Source organism: Balearica regulorum, chromosome 2, assembly GCF_011004875.1.
Source record: "Balearica regulorum gibbericeps isolate bBalReg1 chromosome 2, bBalReg1.pri, whole genome shotgun sequence".
Taxonomy (NCBI): Eukaryota; Metazoa; Chordata; class Aves; order Gruiformes; family Gruidae; genus Balearica; species Balearica regulorum.
Genome location: NC_046185.1, coordinates 110,712,752 through 110,739,196, shown reverse-complemented (window position 1 = coordinate 110,739,196; position 26,445 = coordinate 110,712,752). Strand labels below are relative to the sequence as shown.

The window sequence follows — 26,445 nt, the reverse complement described above, 5'->3', positions numbered from 1 at the left end:
CCCCGCCCCTCCGGCCCTTCGGCGCGGCGCGTGCTGCCCACCGCGCTCCTCGAGCAGCAGCAGCAGCAGCAGCGGTAGTAGTAGCAGCAGCTGGCAGCTCAGCCCGGAGCCTGAGGGGACCCCGGCCCAGTCCGGCCCGGCGGAGAGGCAGACCGAGCGGGGAAGGAGAAGGCGTCCCTCTGCTGAGGGAGAAGCCTCGCGCCATGAGCCCCGAGGAGAAGCCGCCACCCAGCCGCTCCCGCGATGACCGGCCGCCACCACCACCTCAGACCGCTCCCGGCCGAGGCCGGCGGCGAGGCGGCTTCCTGACAGAGATCCGCACGCCCATCCGCACCGACCCCTTCCAGGAGCGGTACAGCCTCAGCCCCGGCAGGGAGCTCGGCAGGTGAGCGCGCTGCCGGAGGCGTAGGGGCGAGGAGCGGCCGGCGTTGCCGCCTCGTCCCTGGGTGCGACTGCTCCCGCGGAGGTGGCGGGAGGGAGGAGGTGTCCCGTGTGTCCCCCGGCGCCCGAAACGCCGAGGGCAAGGCTTGTGGCGGCTGCGGCGGAGCCTGCCGCTCGGCTGCAGGGGAAGGGCTGGGGGCGAAGTCGGTGCTTTCCCTCTATTCTGCCTCTCCTGTCTCGCTGCCCGCCGCAGTCAGTTGCAGGCAGTCACCAGGCGTTTTCACCTGCTACCCCTTCCCTTGCTGCCCCGGTTGAGCAGAACTAGATGATGGGGGAGCGAGGGCCTGTCAGTGCCAGAGCCGCCTTTAGTGGCATCGTTTGCTGGCCTCGCCCTGCTGTGGGTCAGCTCCGAGGATGTGCCCATCGCACTGGCCGGGCAGTGTTTGCCTTGGCTGGAAGGGGTGCTGGGAGGCAGCTGTCAGCGCAGCTGTACCCCGGCAGCTGGCCGTGGCTGGCTGTCCCTCCTGGTGAACAAGTCATCCTCAGCCTTGTGAAGCTGGCTGGGAAGATACTGCACTCTTCCCTGAGAGCCTATGTGTGTAGAGAGTATTGCTCTAGATTTCCATTGGAGATGGAAACCTGCCCGGTTTTTTTTCTTGAGCTTTGTAAGCTGTGACATGGGGGGAAAACAAGTCTAGAGGAGGCTAGTTTGTTAAGTAGCATATGCTTGCGAATAATCTAATGGTGAAACTTCTCAAATAATTGAAAAGCTCGTTAAAAAACTTGACTTTGAAAGTGACTCCACATGTGAGGTTTAATCAATGTCTAATTTCAACATCTGAGCAAGATTTGAGGCAGAAAGTCTCATTAAAAGGTTTTTGCCTGTCAGGAACTCTATATATGGGATTTCAGCACCACTAAGCCAGTATTTTTTTTGAAATGTCATGAAAAGAATGATAGTATACTCATAGTCACATGTGCTATATCTAAAAAGAATTCAGATAAAAAAAGATTAGATTAAATACTGCAGGATATATAGCAAGATACACTCTTAATGTATGTTCTTTTGCAAGTCATGCTAGCTGCGTAGCTCGGTTTATATAGCTCCACAAACAACCCCCTTAGAGTTAAAGAGGAAAGAGGTGTTTCAAAGCAAATGTAGCTGCTGTAAGTACCTTTAACAGATTTTTAGGTTGCCTAGGTGTCGGCTCACTTAGTAACTCTGATGTACTAATAGAATAATATGTGTTTAAACATAGTGGCCTAAAGCACTCACATGGGAAGCAGGTGGGAGAAACATCCCATAAAGTGAGAAAGCTTTTTTTTTATTTGATGTGAATGAAGTGGCTTTTCAGAATTTGAAGATAAGCTGGCTTAGAAAATATTTTGCAGTTCTGCCATGGAGCGAAAGCTTCTCTTAGAGCTGGGTGGTATTCATTGGCCTAATCAGAAAATAGACTAGATGAAGCTTCCTTCTGGCACATAAAAGTACAACTGAAATGATTAGCTTTACACTAAGAATAAGAATTAAGTACTCCAGCAAATTTTAGTCTGCAGTTTAAACAAGTACATCTCGGTATGGCTTTTTGTGTGGAGTCATTTTTGACCAGAACTACATTTAAAGGTGACCTTTGCATGCAGATTGTCATTTTGCACATGTAGTTATGTTAAAGTGAGTTAAGTGACTGTTCCAAGTGTTTGGTTTTGTGCAACAGTTGCACGTATTTTGGTTCAGACTACCTTTTTCTCTCCTCAACTTCACAAATGTTTTCACTGTCTTCTGAGAATACAGAAATCTATATATTTGAATGTATGTACTTGGGTTTTTATGTAGCAATTTTGAACGCTTACTTTTTATTACATTTTTATTAAAAAAGTGGATATTTCAGCTCAAGTACTCCCCTTAAAAACAATTTTTTGCTAACTCATTGTGACAAAGTGGTAAATGGAAAGTCTTTCTGCCACTTGTAATGGTCTCTGTCATTTTGCTGATAATGTATGCTCAGCAGGAATTGTTTCACTTTTATTTGTTCATAAAGTGTGTAAATCTCTACTTATTATCTTTACAAAGGACTTGGACAAATTAGCACCCAGGTATGATGGGTTTTTGTCTCGGATGAAAAGCAGTTCTTGTGCACACAACATAACCTATTTTAATTCTAATTTGGTAGCTGAATTTGCTAATGAAAAATGTTATACGCTCTGTATTTGTCCATCCCACTTGCCAGAATTAGGGGAACAATTTAAAAGCTGGACTTTAGACAGAAGTTTTGAGAAAAACACCACTTGTATAAGTTGAGTTTAAAACTACCAGTAGGGAGAGAAAAGAAAGCAGATTTAGCACCATTGCTGAGAGTAAGGCTGCTGATCCAGTCAGTCAACACACATATGTTGAACTCACCATGGCACCTGGGGCCTCTGTCCTCTCTTCCCTTGTCACCTGTGTGTGGAGGAGGTGAGAAGAGGGGACAACACGGGAAAACGTTGAGGTGTTGTAGTTCCGGCAATGCAGGGAAGGGAGATACTGCTGGCCCCTTGTGGCATGTTAGAGGTGAAAGTTCTGGGGAAGTATTGCTGAAAGTCGTAGATGAACCTGTGAGGAACCTGGTCACAATGTCACCAGAGGGACTTGGGTGCAAAGCCATAGGAAATCAGGCTTCATTAGCTCTGCTCACATGGAACAAAGTGCTTTGAGAATGCAAAGATTATGTGCTTCAAAAGGCTACTGCCTCATTCAGTAGCTGAACAGGCATTTGCAAGTGTATTGAAATACATCTGCTAGGAAACACAGGTTAATTCAGGAAAAATACCAAAGACTTGGTTGTAATGGCTACTCTGGAAAGGAAATTCAGTTACTTAAAATGACACGGAAATGGTGGGGGTTTTAAGGAAATGTTTTAATAAATAAAATTTTGGGCTAGTCTTCACAGCCTTAATTTTACTGTCTCAAGACAGAGTTTTCTCAAATCTTCATTTCAAGTTGCATGATATTTAAAATGAAACTTACCTCGGATGGATGTTTTAAGGGTGCTAGTTCTCGTCAACTCACTCAGACTTCAGTGTTTTCAGACAGTAGTAGCTTGAGTTAGATTTGAAAGAATGTAACCTTTGCAGAGGACAAGACACCAATTGCTTAACTCTTCCCCTTACCATCTGTGCTTAAGCCATAATTGTACTGTAAAATGGGGAACAATATATTTTGTGTTACCTAGAGCTTCTTTAAAGAATCTAGTGTAATTGTATTTAGTTGCTTTGCTCTTTTTCCTGAACAAAAACTCCGAACTAATCACACACAAAATATTACTAGACTATTAGTTAATTCTTTAGCTCATTGATGGAGTTTTGCACTTTTTTAAAATGTAAAACAAGCTATGTACATATTCGAAATCATCATTTGTGTACACAAAATAATACTCCTGATGCTAGAGCTGACTTGAAGGAAGGCGTAAATGATTGACCTTGCTTTCTTCTCACTGGAAGGTAATAGTCACCTTACATGATTGCTCTAAAATAAACTAACTTCTGCTAGTGAAATGTATGAAGCGCATATGTGTAAACGTATGTAAAGTGCAATTTAGTTGATTCTCCTCATTCCCTTTTTTTTTTTGTTAAACCAGACAAGCTCATTCTCCACCCAGAGCTAAGAATAACAATTATTTTAATCATCTGAGGAGGCTGAACAGAATAAGAAAATATTCTTTGTTTCTAACTAGTGACCTGGCTGTAGTTCCATGTGCAGATAACCCATGTCTTGAATTTTTTTCCCACAAAGTCTGGCATGAACTTGCTTATTTCTCAGGTAGCTTTCAGTAACATGCATTTTAGTGGTACATGAGACTTGTACAATTGTCTGCATCAGTATGAAGGTATGTGCTATACACTTCTGTCCTCAGCTTCTCTCTGCAGTAGCACAGCTAGGATGAAACAGTTGTGGAACTAAGTGAAAGTGGAAAAGAGGTGTAAATGAAGAGTTGCCAGTAGTTGGTTCCACCATTAGAAAATAAATTTGAGTAAATTATTCATGAACATCAGAAATGGAATCCCCACACCTTGCTGTTTGGAAATCAAAAATTGTAGGGAAAAACCCCACACTTGAGGGGAAAAAAAGGTTTGATAAGAGTTATGTAATAAATTGCACATAGTTTTGTGGATCTCAAAAGTTTTCTGAACTTTATAAAAAGTATCTTCGCAGGAAATGCTATTATTCCTGCGTTTGTTTCAATGATAGGGTTTTATAGGTCAGTTTAAAAATAATTCAGGTAAGGTTAGTTCTCTGTTCTTCTGAGCTTATGACAACCAAATTTAACTGGTCTGACATAAATGTTCCTGCTTATGATTTGACATTTGATTTGTGATTTGAGGCTTTTGCTTTAAGCCATAATGTATGCCAGATGAAACAATGATAATTCTGTTGGCAGTCTGAAAAGATGACATTGAGCTTCTTTGTAATCAGATATGATTTATCTTAAATCATAATTCTTGAGTGAGACTCTTGTGAGGACGGAGAACTACTTCTAGTTTCCTATTCATGTCTCCCTTCAAAGCATTTTTGTTTGTGTTTGGATGACTGGTAGTCAGTTTTTAACTTTGGAAATGCACATTAAGTATTTCCTCTCAAAATTGTTCTTCCTTCAATGCAGTGTTCTTGCTGCTAACTCTTCTCAATGCAGCTAAACTAACAATGCTCTGATCTAATACTATTTTCAGTATTTAATAGGGTTTTTATAAGGAGTTCTGAAAAGCAGGATTTTAAGAAAGCACAGATGAAGTGTATGCAATGTGTACTTAATGGGAAAGCTTGTTTATATCTGTCTTATCTACTGTTATGTCTCTTTCAAAAAGAAATTCTTTACAAATTTATCTTTTGGCTTAACCATACAGTGGATGGTATCTTTGGATCTTAGCTCTGAAATTGTCTCAAGCATGAATATAGATTGTTGCATAGTAATTAGTTCTATTAGCTATAAACATCAGGTTTGTCAAGTTTGATCTTTTTTGGGATTGTGTTCAGAAAAGATGAGCTCTACAGAATGTAGTTATAATAGCTCTAATTATAGGTATAACCCTAAAGAATCTGGGCAGGATGCTTGATCTTAAACGACTAAGAATTAGTATTTGTCAGCCGGCTGAACTCCTGTGTAACCTGTCCTTTTAATTACGTCACCTATCGGGCTTCTCGCCAGCTCAGCTAAACAGGACATGCGTGGCCACACACAGTGGTGGCTCTTGCTGCCCTGTGAATACTGTTTTATTTCCATAGTGACTAACGTGCAATGAATCGGCAGCATTGGTACTTGTTAGGCTAATTAACTTGCTTCCAGATAGATTTTGTATGTCAAGCAAAACAACGCTGTGCTTCTTGAAAGCTGTATTATAGGGATTTCAAACTTTTCTAAACTACTTTCTCTAGGTCCTTCCCCAGTGCTAGAATTAAAAGCTTTTGACTCTGTGCTGCGGTGACATTCAACTGGAAGGAAACTGCATTCAGAGACTATTTAAGAAAAACAGAAGGCTGAACCCAGGGGTCTGGACTTTTGGTATAAAGGCTTAGTATCTACCAGATATTAAAATAACTTGCTGTTAAAGGGCTTATCTGTTACTTTCTCAATTTATCTGTTGTTTTTTTTTCTTATCAGCATAGTTGATAGGTTTTTCTCTCTGTCATGGTTAGGATTGCAATACTGGAGGGATGTTTATACTTGTAGCTGCCAACACTAATGTCACCAGTTTCCTAGAAATCTACCTAAAAGAAAGACTGTCCTTGCAATATTTTTGGGATCAGGAGCATCGTTAGCACATTCCTATGTTCCCTGATGAGCTGTCTCTACTATACACATTTGTTACTTCTTCCAACATGGCTTTGATAGGAAGTGTACCAGGCACCTAGCAGGTTGTTAGCCTTTAGGTGTCTATTCCTCTTGTGGTGTTCTGTGGTAACTATCAATTAATGCATTTTATAGTGATCCTTTGACTGCACCTTCCTAGTGCTACAAAATCCTATAATATTATTTTCATGCATTTGCAAAGCTATAATATTGTCTTAACATAGATATTAGTTATTGAGAACTTCCTCCCAAAAAATGGGATTCAAGACATTGAAAGCATGTTTTTACTGCTTGTCTGCCCTCACAGCCACCTGGGCTGTGCTCTGATCTAGTCTTATTACCTATTGTGCTGTAGATAATGTGTGCTTATGTAAAATGTTACTGCTAGAGGAATGACTGGCTGTCATCAGCAGTTACAAGTCAGATTATTTTAATGAGATTGCCTAGCACATGCCCACTTTGTTCTTATTTGACTTAATTCATTTAGACTGGGTAATTTTGAAACAAATGCCTATTACAAATAAGCTGACCACAACTTCTTTTAGCAGTTACATTTCATGGATAGCAATCTGCCAGTAGGTTAGGAGCTGTGAGAGAGAAAACTTGACATGAGCTGAATTAGTTAAATCTAGTGAACTGCAGCTTGAGACAGGGAGAGGCAAAACCCCATGTAATTGTATTCCAAACCAGATGAGGACTCTTATTTTAGTTTCAGCAACCCTACAATCAGTTAAAGAATTGAAATAAAGACCTCCAAGCTATTCTTGCAGCTTTATAAGAAAATTTTTTACATATAAATAGAAAAGATAGTTTGATGAACATTATACCTGTATGGTAAGAACTAATAAAAGATTGTTCTACTTCAAAGTATGAGAATTCATCATTGCACTGGATGACAGATATTAATTCATAGACCTTTTCAGTCTAAGAATCCATACTGTATGAATGGAACTGAGTGGAGCAGGTGGCATAGGACTATTGCAAGGAAGTTTAGAGCAGCAACTTCAGTCCAAAATGCTGTGAGGGAAGTCTTCTGACGCAAGTGCTGCCCTGTGGTTTTAGCTAACCTGCTGGCTTGGTGTAAACTCATTGGTTGTGTGTTTTGTCAGAAATGACGCTCATTAATGTGGGTTAAGCACTATGCTCAGTTCTGCTCAGTGTATTTGTATTAACATTGTCATTGTCGCAAAAACTCTGTTGGCCAAACTGCTTTTTGGTTTTTTTTTTTCAATTATCTGTGTTCCTTACACAGTGAGTCTAAGAATAAGGGATTTTGAGAACTGTTAAATAATCAAAAAGCTCTGACTGTTATCATTTGAGGACATATCACTGTGAAAATACAAAGTGCCATCTTTGAAATACAGAGCAAATTCTGAATATTGCATGGCAAATGGAGCAGGATTTTGAGCAGTCTATTCAATAAGAGTGCTGTTGCCTTGAATATGATGGGATGCTTTTTATCATAATAACCCCAGTTAATGTTTTCTAGTCATAGAAAGCATAAATTGGCCTTTTTGTATACTTTTTTTGCCAACTCTTTTAATGAAGAGTTTGAGGATAACTTAATCTTGTGAACTAGCACAGGCTTGTTTATTCTGTATGTTTGAAATCCAGGTTCCTTGAATTGATAGGATTTTAATTCCTTGGTTTTCATGGAGGTTAAATTACATCCTGAGTTGTGGTGTTCCTAAGTTTTAAGTGTAGGGATTATCACTCAGCAAGGCATTTTCCTAATTTAGAGCACGTTTCAAATGTATCCATTAACAGCGATTGAGTTGAAGTTTCCCCGAAATCTTAATTTATAAGGGCAATGCTAAAGTTGTCTCTAAGGGACTTAATTTTAACTTTAAATTTTTCTTTAATTTCAGGGGGAAATTTGCAGTGGTGAAGAAGTGTATCCAGAAAGACACTGAAAGAGAGTTTGCAGCAAAATTCATGAGAAAAAGAAGAAAGGGCCAAGATTGTCGGATGGAAATAATCCATGAAATTGCAGTCCTTGAGCTGGCACAATGCAACCTTTGGGTCATTAACTTGCATGAAGTTTATGAAACTGCAACAGAGATGATTTTAGTCCTGGAATAGTAAGTACTAGTAATAATTCCTGAATGACATTCTGCAGTATTTGCTTAAAACTAATAATGTAAAAATACTGTGTGTCTGTATGAATAATGTGAAAAGATTTTATTGCTTGCCTGCTACACTTGCTTGAGTTCAAAAAGAATTGCTAAGAAAATCAGTATAACAACAAGTTATGTGTGGTCTTGTAACTACTGCAGATTATAATAACATTTCTCTAATTATGTAGTATCTTTCAAAGCTGAACTATAATTTATGTAGTTAAAATTGTTAGTGAACATGAACTGTGTACACTCCCTACTTGTAAAAGAGGAAGAGGAAAGAAGCAATGAGTATCTGTTCAAAAACTGAAGTTTATTTCATTGCCAGTGACAAAGAGGGGGTGAAACATGGGGGTTTTTTACCAATTATGAAAAAGGTATTGAAAGCAATGTCCTTGCTAAAAAGAAACTATCAAAAATGATAGTTTGATCTTACAATGAAAACCTCTCTAATCATCTTTTAGGGGAAGAAAGAGTAGGAGCTTTTAGACCTAGAATAGTTTCTTTCAAATGACGTTTAACTTGTGACTCTACATTTGTCTGTGGTTTTCCCCCTTGAGTTTGTCTAGATGGGCGTTTCTGCAGCTGTTGTGACTGTTCATCTAATGTGCCAGTAGCTTAGATATTTGACATCTAGGTTCCAAGAGGCAGACATGCTTGTTGCTATTGAACTCTGTTAAGATCCTGTTCAAGCTCTATGGATTTTAAATAATTGAGAGGAGCAGTGAGGCTTGATAGTTCAGAAATGACCTAACCTGTCTGCTAAGATAAATCTAGGTTTGTACAGCTATTTCTTGCTTGATAGAAAAAGAAAGGGTGAGAAATCTGGTGTCCCAATCTTTTTTAGAAGTCAAAAGAAACTGTATCTTTAAAGTTCAGTGAAATGAAATGAGACTGTGTCTGCTAAGGTGAACTTCCTTCTAGAGTACATTTTTTTCAACTTCATTGTGTCCTTAGGGAATTCAGGATTTTTGAAATATTCAAGTATCTGTTATAATGAAAAGTATGACAGAACGTATGTAGTTTTAACTGCTGTTACTGGAGACTCATACATACATGCTTTAAACGCTAACAGCACGGATCTAACTAGGGTACAGTTTAGATTTCTGTATCCCATAGGGATATAACACGAGTGGTAGAATCCAAAGCTTGATAAAAGCAATGGGTTTTGTGATAATTTTAATGCAAAATTGCTAGTTTTCTTTTAGAACTCAATTCTGTTAGAATTGCAAAACACTTTTAATCCAAAGTATTAACTAGGTTGTTTGGTACTCACTAAGCTGTGCAGTAATTAGCAACATTATTGTTTTATGTGGCATCAAACAGTCATACCTTTTTCAGATATTGTGGTGTCTTAGAGTTGTAAATTACAAAAACAGTCTTCCCTGACTTCAGCAAGTATGTCTGGATGCTTCTTTAAGGTCAGCATGTTCCAGAGACGTGTTGTAACAAAACAGGCATGAATGTTAGTAAATTTCTGACATTCTGTATGCAGAGGATGTAAAGAATGTATCTAGACTGCAAACTTCTCTAGGGCACTTCAGTTTCTATTAAGCTTGATGGTCTGTGTGGGCACATCTTTACCTTGGGAAGAGAAAAACAAATACTTAATCGTTGGCCAGCAACTTTATCTGCTAAGGTTTTAAAAGTTTCTTGCCCTTTGATGTTGAAATCTGTCATAAGGAGTGAAGGGGACACCTAGTGTTTTGCCTTCAGTAATGTTACCTGGAGGGGTTGTCTTTCAAGCAGTATCAATTTTTGACAGACAGCAAACTTAAAATTGGCCCGCTTAACTGTTAATAAGTTCCAAACAATGGGAAGCGATAAGGCATTACAGTGTTAGCTTCAGCTGTAGGATAGCAAAGTGGTGACTGTCTGCATCCACCCTGACAACAGTCTCTGACTTCTGTTTCTTGGCACAAGACCTCAAACAAAGGATTTAAGTAGGAGTTGAAGGGGTAAGTAAGTCTGAAGGGGCAGTATGTAAAGCCTCAAATTAATCTGTGGATCAGTCATGTTTCTATATTTCAGTGAAAATGGAAGGAATGAAAAAGAAAACTGGGTTTTACTGAAAAAGGTAGAATAGACAGTCTGGGAAACCTGACACATCAGATAGCAAATTGCTTTTTTCCTTTTATAACTTTGGGCTCAACATTTTTATGCAACCCACCTGCTTTTTTTTTCAATTTCTTCTGAAAGAAAGAGCATCAGAGCATCTAATGCTTAAGAACTTGTGGTTTTAGAAGTGTATCATCCCTACATGTTTATACATCTATTGGAGGGGATAGATGGTATTAGTGGGTCATTAGTGCATTGGAAGTAGAAACCTCTATGTGTAACTTCAAATCTGAGCCATTATGTATTTTTGTTTGAAGAACTACTGAGTAATTATCTGCCAGGGTCTTGTGTAGATACAGAGATTTTGTTATGCTTACTTTGTAAAGGCAACATTTTTTTTTAATCTTGAAGACATGATCAGGGTTTATATGATATATTGGATGAAGTACTTTTTTTGCCTATAGTTATTTTGACCTGGTTAATGCTAACTACTTGTATTATCTTGGACATAACTTACTGCCCTACTTACTGGAGGTGTGACTGGTTAAAGTAAGAATCTGCTGGCGGGCAACAATTCATTTGGCATAGGATTCAACAGATAGAACTTGAAGCAAAGCCATTGTAACCAGAAATAACTGCTGCTCCAGTGTTTGCATCTTGTCTATTACAGCAGCTAACAAAGTTGTTCTAGATGGCAGTCTCAAATCAAGACTGGAGCTCTTCAGAGTGTTTTAGCCAAAAACTTCTCAGATGGTGGTTAGTTACCTTTTGTTCCATTTTCATTCAGTTCTTGGGCTGCCTGATAGGAAAGGTTAAGGCAAAAAACCCCAAAACAAAAAACATTGGGAGAACTAAGAACTTAAAAGAACGGTATGTACAACTTAATGCATTTGGATGCTTCTCTTCCCCTAAGTCCTCTCATCAGATATGGATTTACAGTTTTCTCAGGCTTTGGGGACATTGGTATGTTATGGTACCCTTACACTGGAAAAATTCTCAGTTCACTTGCTTACTGTCTAATGATATGCTGAGCCAAGGAAAGGACTGTATGACTGATGGCTGTAGTGAACATGAAACCTTTGCTGATAGTGTTACAACCACCTTGGTGTGATCTTCTTGTAATGTAAGCTCTGTGTACAGAAAACAGATGAGTATCCATTTATCTTCCAAAGATAACCCCTTCAAGAAAGGCTTTTGACAAAACATAATATTCAGGAAGTAAATTTTTGGCCCTTGCAGCCTGTATATGGTCTCACTCAGCATTTGAAATCAAGTGTATTCTAGGAACTTGTTATCTACATATCAGCACTCTGAGGATTTGTACTTCTGAGTCTTTCAGAAGACTATCTTAAGGTCTGATCCATTAAAGCTGGAGGAATGTTTAATTTTTTCAGATACACTGAAATACATTTGTTCAATCTCTTTTCTAATGATACACTAAATGACTGTGTTAGTGTATTGTAAGTGCACTTGAAAGAAGCAGATGTGAATTCTCTACAGTGCATTGTTAAGATATGTTTGAAGGAAGATAAGCAGTCTCCATTGAATTTAAAGTCAACATATTTGTAACCAAGATTAATGCTCCAGACTTCCAAATGACTTTTATTACTGCTTATCATCGTAAATGAGGTAAAATGTTAGCATGCTTTCACTAATGAAGAGCAGTTGGATTTCACTTGAAACTATAGAGAAGTTAATAGCACAACAGTACTTTAATAATCAAGTTAAAATAGCTAAAGAATTCTGGTTGCCGTAGCTTTTAAGTTTGAAAAGAATTCTTAGGTCTCACATTTTTTTGTACACCTAGCTAAGGGAGTGTGTATTAGAGAAATAATGCATCCTAAGTAACACTGGATTTCAAAACATTGTGGTCTTAAATATTTCCTTATCCATTTTTTTCAGATTAAGATGGCTTGTTTTCCTAAAGACTTCCCGTCCTAAGGACAATACTTTGCTTTTATCCCCAGGAACATTTTCTGTGGAGGTGGTGGGGGTTCCCAGTGGTTTGCAAAGTTGTTATTTCATAATGACCATTGGAAAAGCTACGGCTTAATGGAAAATGTGTTCTTAGGAAAAAAAAAAAAAGTAAATGTTATAAACAACAGAGAACTCCTGGTCTGCATGTATACAGAAATCATAGCAGTGATGTGCTCATACTACGTTTCCTAGCAGGTATTTTAATCCCTTATGTGTTTTGATTAGATTTTTTTTTCCCCCCTGAGCTCTATCTATCCCCTGAACTCAAAATAACTGAGTTGAAAGTATTGTTAAGGAGCTTGGCAAAATTTAGCATAGATTTGTGGAGAATCTTTTGGAGTTCATTTTGACATTGTACTTCCAACCACCTATGATGACTGGGTTGGCTCACAGCTAGCTGACTCTTGTGCTTAAGGGAATGATTAAGCTTGCTCCACAGCAACAATACATGAAACAGTCTTGCAGTACAGATTTCCCTGTGTTCTTGTAAAGTGCTGCTAGTTACTTGTTTGAATATGGTAATTTTTTGATAGCATGAATTGCCTTGAAAAAATTGTTCTTTCTGCATCCTAAATAGAAAAGTTGATGGGAAAAAAAAAAAAGAAACATTGCATGTGAAACCACCTTTCCATGTGAAACTTAAGTGTAGTATTAACATTCTAGGTTTCTTACATTTTTAGCTTGATGCCTATGTCAATGTTAATTTGTTATTAATGTGACTTAATTGTAACAGATGTCTACCAAATAGACATATAGCAAACAGAGCTTTATAAGCTCACACACACTGATTTTTAGCTGGGTCTATTAAAATGAAGTGTGATCCCTGGTTGACAACAGCATTTTTAGGGTATAAATCCTATTTCACATAGAATTAAATAGTAGAAGTATTGTTTGCTTATTTTAAGTGGCAGAGCTATAGCAGCAAAATCCCAGGGTTGTTGCTGTAAAACACGTCAATGTTAGTAATTTTGGTAGATCTTATCACTGATGTACATTATGATTTACTGCTAAATCATTTTCTAAGTAACATATGGCATTCTTAAAGTGGACACTTCAATTTATTGATTACAGTAGATGTTTTTCTGTCTGTATCTTAAAGATCCAATTGATGTTGCTTTTAAAAAAGAATTGTTTCAAAACATTAGAATACACTATCCAGTGTCAATTTAAAAAATGTCATTATACCTAAATCCTGTTCAAAGCTGAAATATTATTAACTTTTCCTTGAATGAAATAAAAATGTGCTGAAGATGTGATAGTGTCAGGCATATGCAATTTTTCTAGAGGAGTTAAAGTATTCATACTGCTTTGAAAACTCATTTTAATCTTGTCCTATCATCTTTATACATGATGAAGAAAATTATTTAATGGGCTTTTCCTTTTTAAAAGAAAATCTCAATTTCATAAACCAAATTGTACTTCTGTACTAGTATATAGAACAGAAGGATAAAACTCTTTCGAAAAAAGTTAACATGTAACGCTCTTTTAAATTCTTTTTGCTTCTAAGACAATCCACAGGGGGAATTTTCAATAACAGTAATGAGAATATCTGGGAGGGCAAAATATTTTTGTAAACCATGAGGCATTTTCAGGTACTAGGACTGTAGCAGCAAAGTTAGTATTGGCAAAATTAAAATATTTGTGTTCTTTTTCTGGGGGTACAGAATGCAAAAGTACCTTTTTTGTAGAACTCATTTGCTGTTACATCCTTGTTGAATGTGCCTCTCTGTCTTCTGGATTGGCTAGGTAATACAATTTGTTAGAAAAGAGCAAGCAAAGGGAGAATAGATGGCTATGCATCAGTAAAGATTAATGTTTGTGCAAAGTCAGGTTTAGCGTGTCACAGTTCGGGGTAACTGGAAAAGATACTGTCCTCAGGGATTTCACTACCTTTCACTACACGATGATTATAGAATTTCATGCAGAACAAAATGTGTATGTGTTGATTTCATTTATACATTGCGAAGTAGTAATTCAACAATCCATATGCAAAATGGTTCTGTTTTAGTCTAATGTTCTTATGCCCATTGTTGTAGAGCCTCTGCTCTACTTATTTTACTTTTGATGGTATATGGTTATGTTGTAAAACAATTTTAGTTCTCTAGAGTTGCTCCTATACAGAGATGGTACTACATGTGGCTTCAGAGTACTTTAAAAACATTCACTCATCTGTAGTTACTCATATTTTTTTGTTAGCTTTTTTATTTATTTGAACATATATAAACAAAAGGAAGCAAACTGAGAGCTAAAATTTTCAGAAGTATTTTTAGATTAGAGTCATTTAGAAACTTAATGCATCCTGTATACAAGCGACTTCACAAACAATTCATTATAAACTTTACGTTTAGTCATTTAGGTATGTGCAAAGTGTTTTGAAGAGGACTGGGGATGGCTTTGTGTTTACAAAGGCTTACCTTGGCCAAATTTTCATGTACTTCCATAGGAATGGCAAAAGGCACATCTCTTATGTAAACACTGCCCTTGAACAAACGTGACATTCATCTTAAAGCATAGATAGTAGTGTTTCCAAAATAGTCCCAAAAATTTCTGTAGTATTCATATTCTCTAACCTAAATGGCTAAGATGTTTGCTTCTCTCCAAAGCTGCCGTACTGCAGAGAAGTCTTCCTGGGCTGTAAAAGCTTACCAAATGTTTAATAACTGAAAACATCACCATTGGATCCTACTGCTTGCTTATCTTGCTTACACTAAACAAGATAGTGTGACTAGAACAAAATGGGTGCTATAACTTAGTCTTTGAAATAATAAAATTCTTACTGTTCCATAGCGCTGCTGGAGGTGAAATCTTTGACCAGTGTGTGGCTGAAAGAGAGGAAGCCTTCAAGAAAAAGATGTTAAACGACTTATGAAGCAGATCTTAGAAGGAGTTTCATTCTTGCATAGAAACAATGTGGTTCATCTTGACTTAAAGGTAAGATTGCTGTATTTTTCTCATCAATTTCTTACCTGCTGACTTCCTAACTGGTCATGTGTTGATTACAAATTAGCATTAGTATGATGTAATTTTTATCTAGTTACTCCTTAAATGATAAAATTTGATATGCAGTAGACACCAGGGTTTGCAAGCCTTTTGGGGAGTCTCTATGATTATGTCAAATATAAACTTCATTTGAGCAGGTGAAATGTTATGAATTCAAAACTGGATTTGTGTTGCAGCTTAAATTGTAATTGCATATTTTGAGTAAGACCTGACTCACTTTAAAGTGCAATAAACTGTCTGGGTATTATATGGCCATTGAAAAATAGGTTTGTTGTATTGACTTGAGTTCTAATGAAGCAGAAGGATGGCAGAGACACTGGTAGTATCAAATGTAATGTTTCAGAATGAAGTGTTCATACAAGACTGGTAAACAGTATATTAATGTGTTATATATATTTATAACACTTCAGTATCTTTTAATTACTGTAGAACTTAATTTAAGTTTTGTCATTTACTGCCAAACAATTGGCTAACACCCTATTGGTATATCAATTATCATAATTTACTGAGGTAAAGTACTTGTTTCTTACTGAAAAATAGTTTTGTCCCAAATCAAGAGAAAGCACAGTTGCTGTCATACAAAATCAGAGTATTACTTATGGTTAAGAAGGGAGTTGTAAGGAAATCCATAAAACTATCCTCTCCCATTGGCAGCAACCTGCAATTAATCTTCTTTAGCTTCCATCTATACGCTTATATGGAAAATGCAATTTTATCTCATTTCAAGGTGAACTACTTTTTATACTGCCTTGCCTAGTAATAATAAAGTATCTTGTATTAAAATTTTGAATTCTTTTTACATGTCCAATTGCCGTATTTCCTGAGTATGTAGTAAGCTGCTACACATTTGTTCTCTTGCTGAGATCCTTACTTACACTGAACTGCATTTTGGCCGTAGTACAAAGCTACCAGTAAATTCCAGATCAAGCTGTACATACTTAATATTAACCTAGCACATCATGAACCATTCATCAGCTAAAGCAAATGATGAGTAATATTTGCACACAAATATGTTACCTGCCTAATTTTCCAACCATTTATTCAAGTTATCTCTGGAATCCTTTAAAACTTTCTGTAGCCCATTGATTTAGTCATACACATAGAATATTAATAACTGTACTAAAATAATTAATGGAAATTTTTAGCAAGTGATGTGAGAATAAGTGTTCAGAAGGACTGAAAATGAGCAGTTAATTCCTTAAAGTTCCAGTATGCTTATACAGGATACTCAGTGTCTGTGCTATGGTTGACCAAAATATTTCTGTTGAATTTCCTCAAAGTGTGTAAAAATTAAAACATGTCTTTCGTGGACAGTATATATTCATACATGTTTGTGTTTAAAGCTGTGGTGTTCCTGAGCGCTGTCAGCTGGGTATCTGTAATCAGAAATGCATTGTGCTTTATTTGACTGCAGTACTTTTCTTAATGGCAAAAGTAGACTGGGGTGTTGATTACAGCTTGCAGACAGGTACTTTTTTCAAAGTTCGGAAAATGCTTGCTTAAAACACTCTTTCCAACTGATAGGAAAACTTATGTTATAAAATTGAGCATCTCCGATTCTGAATGAAAGATCCAGCATGGCTTTGCTGACTTGTAAAACTTGATTAGCAGGGCGCAAATTGTCTAGTGTTTGAGTTTAAGGTAGATATATTACTGCAGTGTGCAATGTGTTTTTGAAAAGTGGATCTTAATAGGAGTCCTAACTGCAGTGTGATTACTTTCATGATATATGTGACACTTGATCTTTCACAAAACAAGGTTTAGGGGAAATCTTCAGAATACTGGTAAATAAGTATGATGGAAACCATAGGATTAAAACCCATGACTTGCAAAGATTGATTGACTCGCATGCCTTGCAAGACTTTAAAAAAAGGCCCAGTTTTCAAGGAACTCAAAAATTGAAGTTTGGGTTTGCTGCATGTTTATTAACCCCTGGCCTCAAACCATCTGCTGTTGTACAGTGTGGCTCAGGCCTGCTTTACCTAGTGCTTACAGCACTATGGAATTTACTAAATACTTAGTTTGTGGGTGACATTTGGAAAAAACTTGTACAAAGTGTACTGCTGGTAAGCCCAGGTGTTTGCCAATATTAAAAAGTTTACAAATACTTGCTAAAATGTTTTCCTTGTGCTATTGGTTTCACATTTTGGGTCTCTCAAAGTTTCCCTTGCATTTGTCTGGTACAAATACCTTTGGAAAGGTCCATCTGTTTTTCCTGTGTTGCACCTTCAAAAAAAAGTCAAGCTCAATGCCCAGAAGAATTTAGGTCAAAATGGTTGTCAGTATGTGATTGTCAGCTTCTTGTTGTAGTTTATATTATAGATCTAATCAACTAGACCTACGACAGACAGCTAGCTTGCTTAGCTTCTGTCTGTCCCCTTAATTTGATGGAAAGGGGATGGAAGATTTTTCCTGTGCAACTTAAACACTGCGGGGGGGGGGGGAAGGGTTATTTATGATGTGGCTTAGCATGGTTGCCATCTGATAATTTCCTTCCAAAAGCAAGGTTCTCCTGAAAGATACTTGAAATATGGCTTGTTTTTAATAGCAAAATACAGTCATGTAATCCAGTTTTGACTTGGAGAAAGAGCAAATATAATACTGCTGAGTGCAAATTAAGTGTCACTCGACAGTATTGTGTTGATGCTATTTAATTTGCAGGGTGTGCATAGATTGTAGTCAGGAGTCTTTCATCTCCTCTTAATGGTGCATAAAAGCTGCAGAGTCAGGGAAGACTCCTTTCTCTGTGTTTTCATTTACTGTTTGACTTGATCTTAAATGGTGTTTGGTAAAAGCTTAAAGTAGTTGTGAATAGTAGAGAATTTAAAAAGGAGTGGGGGTTGAGGAAGGACTAGCTGCCTCTTGTCTACAGCAGAGATACGTAAAGAGCCATACATAGCCTGGGATCTAAGAGAATGGCTGCTTCAAGCAGAACTCTCCTATAGTATATATTACTCTGGTTATCCAACAGGCAACTTTTCCCTTCCTTCTGTATTGTTTTCAAGATGTTGTGTTCAGTGAGGACAATTAGCAAAATCATTATTTGAAATTGGTTTGGGTGTCATTTTACGCCAATATTCCGAAGGCAAACTAATGCAATTACAAAAGAAGTGTCCTGTCAGAAGAACATTCCAGATTCGTTTTCTCAACTGAGTTTTCCAGGTGGATTAAGGTAGAATGTTTATTACAGAGAAATGTATTAATAGAAGTGAATTGTACAATATTCCGTGTTGAAAGGAACACTCAGAAAACTAAGAAAGGACTTAAAAATTAATATCAATTTTTCAAGGCGAAAGAACAGTTTAATCTGGAGTTCAAACCTTTACAGCAATTAAAGCAAAGCTGTTAATAGGCAGGTATAAAGTATCCAGGTTCTACAGAAAATATTTTGATTATAGCCTTATTTCTTAATTTATAGGACTTGCATTGCTTATTTTGGGGAATAAAGTGTGATGCTAGTCTAATATGTCTACTCTTCTAGTGACTTGCTTTTTTTTTCCACATTGTATATGTTGACCAAAAAACCACCGAACTCCCAAGCAAATTCTGCTCTTACATTTAAATTGCTTAAAGATATGGAGTCCTTTAACTTTTTTAGGCTGATTGATCAGCTATTTAGTATCTTTACAGACAATGTAGCTGATGTATCTCGGCTACTCTGTTTTTCCTGTTTCTGGCCATTATTCCTTGGATTAATTACTGCCTTTCTTCTAGGGATCTGATTTTTTTACAGTATTATAAAAATAGACACCTAAATTCATTAATGTTGCAGGTTAAGGTGAGGCATTTATTAGTTGAAAAACATGGACCTTTATATGTGTCCTTAGTCATACTCTTCTTGAAACCAACTAAAGACACAAGGAAATGTTAGGGCCAGAGTCCCATAGAAACTTCTGGGAAATTTTTCAGCGTATGGGTTTTGCCATTAAGTTGTCAATTTACAAGATTCCTAAACCTGCTGGCAAGGTAGGATTGAATTTACGAAGTACACTTATTACAAAACAGTTTGTGCAAGTTGCAGAATAGTTTCCAGCTGAGACCAGATCTTTGTATACATTGTCTTAGTTTGGCCTAATGTTCATAGTGCCAAGAAAGCTGTGTTCTTCATGTGACAGTAGCTTAGTCCAATTTAAGTGAAAAATGTAAGTCTGTGTATTGGCAGTGATAGATGATGCTTTTCACTGCTATTACTCTTAACGTGATGATACAGGTACAAACCAACATATCAAAATTCCAAGTTTCTGGTTGTGACAGTATGCTGGAAATACAACTTTTCATCTTGCTTTTATAATCTTTCCCAAGGTACTTGATTCCTGGCTGTGCTAACTACGGCGTTGGGCTAGACTTGTGTGGCCACATCATGTGGCTTCTCTGCACATACAATCTTGTAGTGATGGACATCGATTCTGATTGTCCATATAGCCAAGGATTTTTCTTTTATGTTTTTGTTCAGTACGCAACATAAGAGGATCTAAAGTGGAACCTTTAAGCCTTACTGCAGTAGAGGGGGAGGCTTTTAAATGTTGCCATTTGACAGTTTTTATCAGCCATTTCATTACTGCTTGACGGTAAGAGTGAAGGCCCCTTTTTAGAATGGCTACCAGGAGAGCCTCTGGCCTGCAAACTCTTGCCTTTTTTGTGGGCTAATCAGCATTAGTCAAATCTAGATGTATTATAGCAGAGGAAAAACAAAAGAAACAGTATTACAATGTGGGAAAATGATCTTCCTTTTCTTAAGTTTTAGAGTAATTTTTGAGCTGAAAACTATGGTGAGTTCAAAGCTATGGCTTCTTTAAGGTTTCATTGTTAGTGTTTAGACTGTCACTTCACATGAAGACCTGTAATGATTCCTTACAAGAAGAAATCAACTGGTATTTCATTATGATTTAATATCAAGGTTATGACTCAAGTCATACTGTAGACAGGGCTTTTTCTGCATATGTGGTGTTTTGAGTAATAAAATTGTTTTTTTATTAAAAAGACAATAAAAACAACTTCTGGAAACTACATTATCTACTAAAATAATATAATACAGGGCTTAAGGGTTTCATGAAACATTGCCATTAAAACTTTTCCTTGTTTAAATATAGAGAACAAATGCTTTTCTAATGCTTTCTATTTGCCTCTTCAGAAAGTAGCTAAATTTCTCACTGGGACAAACATCTGAGGGGCTAATTAGGAGGCATGGTCAGCTTTTTGGGATGTTTGCTTTTCTAATACAAATACAGAATAACAAATGTGAACTATAAAGCATATGGTAATGTGCAGCTCCAAAAGCCTTTGTACAGCCACCAGATCCCAGTTTGTAAGAGAAAAAAAAAAAAAAAGCTGTTCTTAATCCATAGATTTACAAACAAACAGAAAATAGATTGACAACATCATGAGTTGGTTTGAAATATCATGGCTTAGCTTTGCAGGAATGAAAGAACTTGGCTATATTTAGGTCTTGCAGCAAGGAGAACTGGCCCAAGGTTTTTAAAACATTCTTGCACAGTTTTATTTCTGTGTTGAAAAGCAAGGCTATTCATGTGAAAGCATGCCTTCATGATTGACTAGGGGATGAGAGAACAGCTCAGTGATTAGAGAAGAAGTATAAATGTTGGTGTTAATCCAGTTGGATTATCAGTCAGTGGTTGCTTTGTTCTTATTCTTTTGCCCTCCTCCCTTTTAACCACTCCTGATGCAAGATGATCCAGGTTCCCAATAAATAAAGGCTTCTTCACTTTCATGGAACTTACGCTCATCAGAAGCATGAACGCTGTGTCAACTGTCAGTGTTACCATTTGGAGAAGTTAATGATAGAACCCAATGTGATCATTGGCCTGGGGGCGGGGAGGGTCACACTATTTTGGCAAGGATATGCTTCAGTTGCAAAAAATCTCTAGACCTGTTGTCTAAAGTTAGTTTTTCAGATTTAATTGAGCTAGCATTTAAAACAGACGGTAAGGAACTTCTTAATGACCACAAAGTTGCTTTGAAGGATGACAGCCAAGATCTAGTGATGTCAGAGCAAACAAGTTTATCCAAAGGTGATGCTCTTAAAACCTGTTTTTCAGGGCTGCTGTATTTTTTAACTGTTCTTCAGTTAGTATTCTGTAATACAATTGTTTGTACTTTGAACAGGATTGAGGTCAGTTGCAACAGACTTTCTTTAAACAGGTGTAGTCAAAATAATTTCATGTGTTGAGGTTTTTTTAAAATGATTGGGTGCCTTGGACACCCTTCAACAGAAGGTATTTTATACCATCTATTGGAAAGAAGCAAGGAGGAAAGGGGACTTAAAAAGTGGTATGAAGGACTAAAAGTACAAATGTGGAGGTATTTATATGCTATTGTTAAATGATAGCTATTGGCATGTTTTTGTATGTGTTCTAGGCTAATAAAGGTAGATGTTTGATTCTCAGTTACAAAGAAAAAACTGTCCCACTACTTTTAGCCTATGTATCTCTTCAATTTCACCTGAGGGAGAATAAATAACAAGTATGATACCCAGGATCATTTATGGAATGCATTATTGCTACTCATTATTTAAATAATTATGCAATGTGATGTCATAGACATTAGATTTGGGTGATCCTGAATGTCTCCTTTTGTTTTTTTTTCCAGCCCCAAAATATTCTGCTAACCAGTAAGTCTCCTCTGGGAGACATTAAGATAGTAGATTTTGGCCTTTCCAGAATAATGAAGAGCAGTGAGGAACTAAGAGAAATTATGGGCACTCCAGAATATGTAGGTAAGTTGTTACTATAGGAGTGATGAATAGTCCAGGCTTTTGGGGAGTGAAAAGAGAAACTACCTCAATCTGGTGAATGCCAGACTGGCCATGTAGTTACTGTGTCAAAAGATCAAGTCATTACTTGGAGGTGGTACTGCTGTAAAAGGCAGAACTGGCAAGCCTTGCCAGTCTAATAAGTGAGAATTGTGTGCTTGTGTTAAAGATGAGTACATGCTTCAGGTGATTCTTACCAGCAGTGATAACAAGTACTACTTGGCTAAAAGTTCAAAATTACATATTCAGACTCTGAATATATTTTAGCTTGTGGAGGCTTGTATCAATTTTATTTTTAAAAAACCCAAATCATTCCAGGCCTTGAAAATGTACTCGAAAATATGTTTGTGTGGTATACCTTTATGGGTATGGGTTTCAGTGCTGGAATATGGAATGTTGGATATTTCTGATTTTTTTTCCAAAGAAATTTGTATGCAGCTTCCTTAATTAGGAAGGAGACTGGCCTGGCTTCTGAAGATGGAAATAAAAGGAAAACAATTTTTTTTTTTACTTAAAACCAATGAATTATAGTAATCACTTGAATAGAAATATCTTTATTTCAAAACTGCCATGCTTCAAATGTCTTACCTTAAATTTTACCACATGCCTGTTATTGCATGATATAACTACAATATGTCTGCATATGACAAAAAACTTATTTTTCTCCTGAATAGCTCCTGAAATTCTGAGTTATGACCCAATCAGTACAGCAACCGACATGTGGTAAGTTGAACAAATTAATGGTCATCATAACTTATTTTCCTGAAAAAGTTTTTTTTTTTTAAAAAAACAAAACCCAAAAAAACTAAAAAAAACCCTGCTTTTCTGTTTTTTTACTTTTAATTTAGGAGCATTGGAGTACTGGCATATGTTATGCTAACAGGGATATCGCCTTTCTTAGGGGATGATAAGCAAGAAACATTCTTAAATATATCTCAAATGAATGTAAGTTACTCTGGAGAAGACTTTGACCTCATATCAGAGTCTGCCGTGGATTTCATCAAAACTCTGCTGGTTAAGAAACCCGAGTAAGTAAAATACACAATTGTATATGCTCATATGTCAGGCTGGATTAATTTTAAATGTAGCAAGTGTTGGCATTTTCATTTTTAATGTCTAAGGGAACTTTGATTATTCGTATTTCATTGTGCTATTACTTTTCATGTATATGAAAAGATAATTCCTCTATTTCCTTCCAAATTTGCGTATTCTGGAATGTATCCAAGTGTTTGTAATTACAACTTAAATTGATTTCAGAAAAGTGTATATGAATCGTAGCATGTGGGTACAGTATACCGACTTTCCTTGCAGGTACTTTGCTGATGTCTTTTAAATGAACTGTGCTTTGAGCCTTTTATTTTGATGAGTCGGTAGAGTACCTTACTCTTTTTCTGGTTCGTTAGTACGCTCTTCTCAATGTGCAGCAAATTGGAAATTCCAAGTCTCCAAGTAGAAGAGGTGTTTTCTGTGGAACTTCAGTAGTTCTTCACCGGGCATGTTAACTATTGAAATTGCCTACTGCTTGTTTGTGGGAATACTTTAAGATGTAAGGATTGGATAATTTTCCTATATTAAAAAAAAAATCTGTATAAACTTTGAAAGTTGCTGGCAACATGAGAGTGTAAATTGATATTTAAGGATCTATTAACTGCTTTACTTTAAACGTTAGCAGTTCTTCTCTTGGGCTGCTGTTGTCTCTTTTCATAAAAGATAGCTATCAGAGGTTTTTTAAGTTCTGTCGGTCTCTAATACAGTCATATCCTTGGAATAATTTGTATGGATCTCTTCTGCAAGGTACAGGATTTCAAATTAATTTAGACAGTTATTTTAACATTTTCCTTTCTCTACAGGGACCGGGCAACTGCTGAAGAATGTCTTCAACATCCATGGTTACAACAAAGCAATAGTCCTGCTTGCAGGGCCTGGATAAGAGTACAGGAGGGGAGACCAGTGACGTCACCCAGAAAGATGCAGATTCTGCCTCTGAAAAATCAGTAGACGCCCGAGAAGACTGAAGAGGAAGACTCAATAGTGACAGAAGAACTAATTGTAGTGGCTTCATATACACTGGGACAATGTAGGCAGTCAGAAAAAGAAAAGAGTAACTGAGCAGAAAGCCATTTCAAACGGTTTAAATTTGAGGACCATTGCTGCAAGAAATACCAGGAGAAATTCATTTACTGAACTGTGTGGAGCTTCATAGCTATAACTGGAAGGCAGTGTTTTCTACTAAACAAAAATATCCTAGCCAAGTGAATTTCTGATATGCAATAAGTGTTCTAGATTAAAAAAGTTGATAAATGGCACCCAAGAAAAATGTGCCCAGTTTTTAATTTCATGGAACAGATAAACAAGATTTCAAGTGGCTGTCAGGAATTTAACAAAAGCTTATTTTTGTTTGTAACTTTTATTTCTGTTTTTTTGTTGCTTGATAGCAGAGTTGTTGTTAATTGTTCCAGTGTTCTGGAGAAGTTGACATTGGAAGTGTTTCAGGTGACAGATGTCCAGAGGAGTATTTTAGGGTATGTTTTGGCATTTGATGCAAATATATAATGCAGGGTTTCCTCAAACACCTTTTAGCACTCCTGACTTCAGTGGAACTATCTACTGATCTAAAAATTGTATGAGAGGATAATTTGATCAACTGGTTTGACATACAGATTTCAAAGCTATACTGTGTGCATAATATTTCTTTAAGTTTACCTTAAGTCTAAGACCCAGACTCACCTGGTGTATAGCCAAAGTGAGCTGCGCTTCTCTAGCAAGTGGTGCACGTGTCCCCACAAGTGAAGAAATCTGTATCAGTGAACAATTCCAGATCACAGTGGTGATATTTCTTTATTTGGGAGCACAGTAACATCCCACTCCAGAGGGTGATGAATTTGCTTAAGTCAGTCACTCCTGAGAGCCAGCAGAGATCACTCCCTTCCCCTCCTGCGTTGGGTGAGATATGCTAATAGAATCCAGCTCAGTGTGACTGCATAGTGTTTATGAGCGGGGGGAAAAAAGAAAATGACAGAGGGTCTGATGTAGGTCTAAGTTCTCTCCACTGACTTCACCACGTTAGATCAGACAGTTTGTCCAACTAATGATGATAAATCAGCCCTCAATTCCACCATACGCTTCCCCAGGGAAGCTGGGGTTTTACTGGGAGCATGAGGTCATGACTGCCTTCTTTCTGTTCCTCTAACTGCTACTTTAAGGAAGAAAGAAGTGTCCTTAGGCTAAATTGCATTAACCTTGTTCAATATAGCTATCAGATGGGGAAGAAGATACTGCTTCCTCTGAAACAATGAAGCACAACTCACACCTCCTGCTTCCCGATTGCTCTCCCTTAGACACTTGGGAAAACTGCATGTGTATGGTGGGGCAGAGTGGCATTAGGGAGCTGTACGGGTGGGTCATAGTTCTCAATGGATGTGGTCCCTCGGAGGACAAAGCTGGGACTGGTTTTTGCAATGTGCGGGTCTGAGGATCTCAGACTGAGTCCTAGTTTTCTAAGAAATCTTTCATATTGATGCTGTTCCAAAGTTTAATTTTTATGTAATTGAAGTTTAGTACTATTATATTGCATACTGTTAACTATTCAACTATTTATTTGGTTTCCTTATGCTGTTCCTTTATAATAAACCCTGACAAAAGTTTTCTTGCTATAAAACAATGAATAGAAACTCTTAAGCTAGTTTTTCCTTTTTTCCATGTTGCTACAGACTTTCCCAACTTCAAATGTACCGAGAACGTTCTTAATCTTTTGAGTGAACAGGAGCTCAGTTCACAGTTCCTCCTTCACTCAAAAGGTAAATGCTTATTACTGCACAAGCAGTACCGGGGTGATCGGATAAGCATTGCTGTGCGGGTGGGGAGAAAAAGCGCTAGCAAAGAAGAAAACTGAAAACGGGCAGTGTGACACTGAGTGGGGCAATGAGCACCTTTCCGTAAGGCTTCATTGCCAGTGGTCTGGTTGCCTTCACTTGAAGTCACATCACAAAAATTGCACCTACATTAAACCGTTCTATCAAGCTTCTTCCCCTGTGGAATTACGTATTGAATATTCATGTAGGTAAGGCAATCTTGAGGACCTTCATATAAGCAAACATCCAATAGTACTTGAATAATTGTGTTGGGAGGTGTGTTTTATATTGTAATTGCAGAGATGCCTTTCATACTCTGGGGTAATGAGTCATTGCTGGGTTTTCCTTCCTGTAGAACAGTAACCTACAGACTGAGAAGCTGCCATGCCAGGTTTTCTTGGATGGCTCTGGCTGGCCATTAGTAGAAGTTACACACGAGTCTTTGAGCCAACAGAGTAATTGTGTTA

General features: G+C 37.5%; 1 protein-coding gene across 1 annotated transcript; it reads left to right on the top strand.

Moving 5' to 3' along the window:
- On the top strand, window positions 1-25,988 carry STK17A (serine/threonine kinase 17a). The gene is given in 8 exon segments (XM_075745313.1): window positions 1-385; window positions 8,075-8,287; window positions 15,146-15,198; window positions 15,201-15,289; window positions 21,965-22,091; window positions 22,802-22,850; window positions 22,976-23,155; window positions 23,978-25,988. Coding segments are annotated over 8 exon segments (1,227 nt in total). The 5' UTR covers window positions 1-203; the 3' UTR covers window positions 24,312-25,988.
- Window positions 25,989-26,445: the final 457 nt, after the last annotated feature.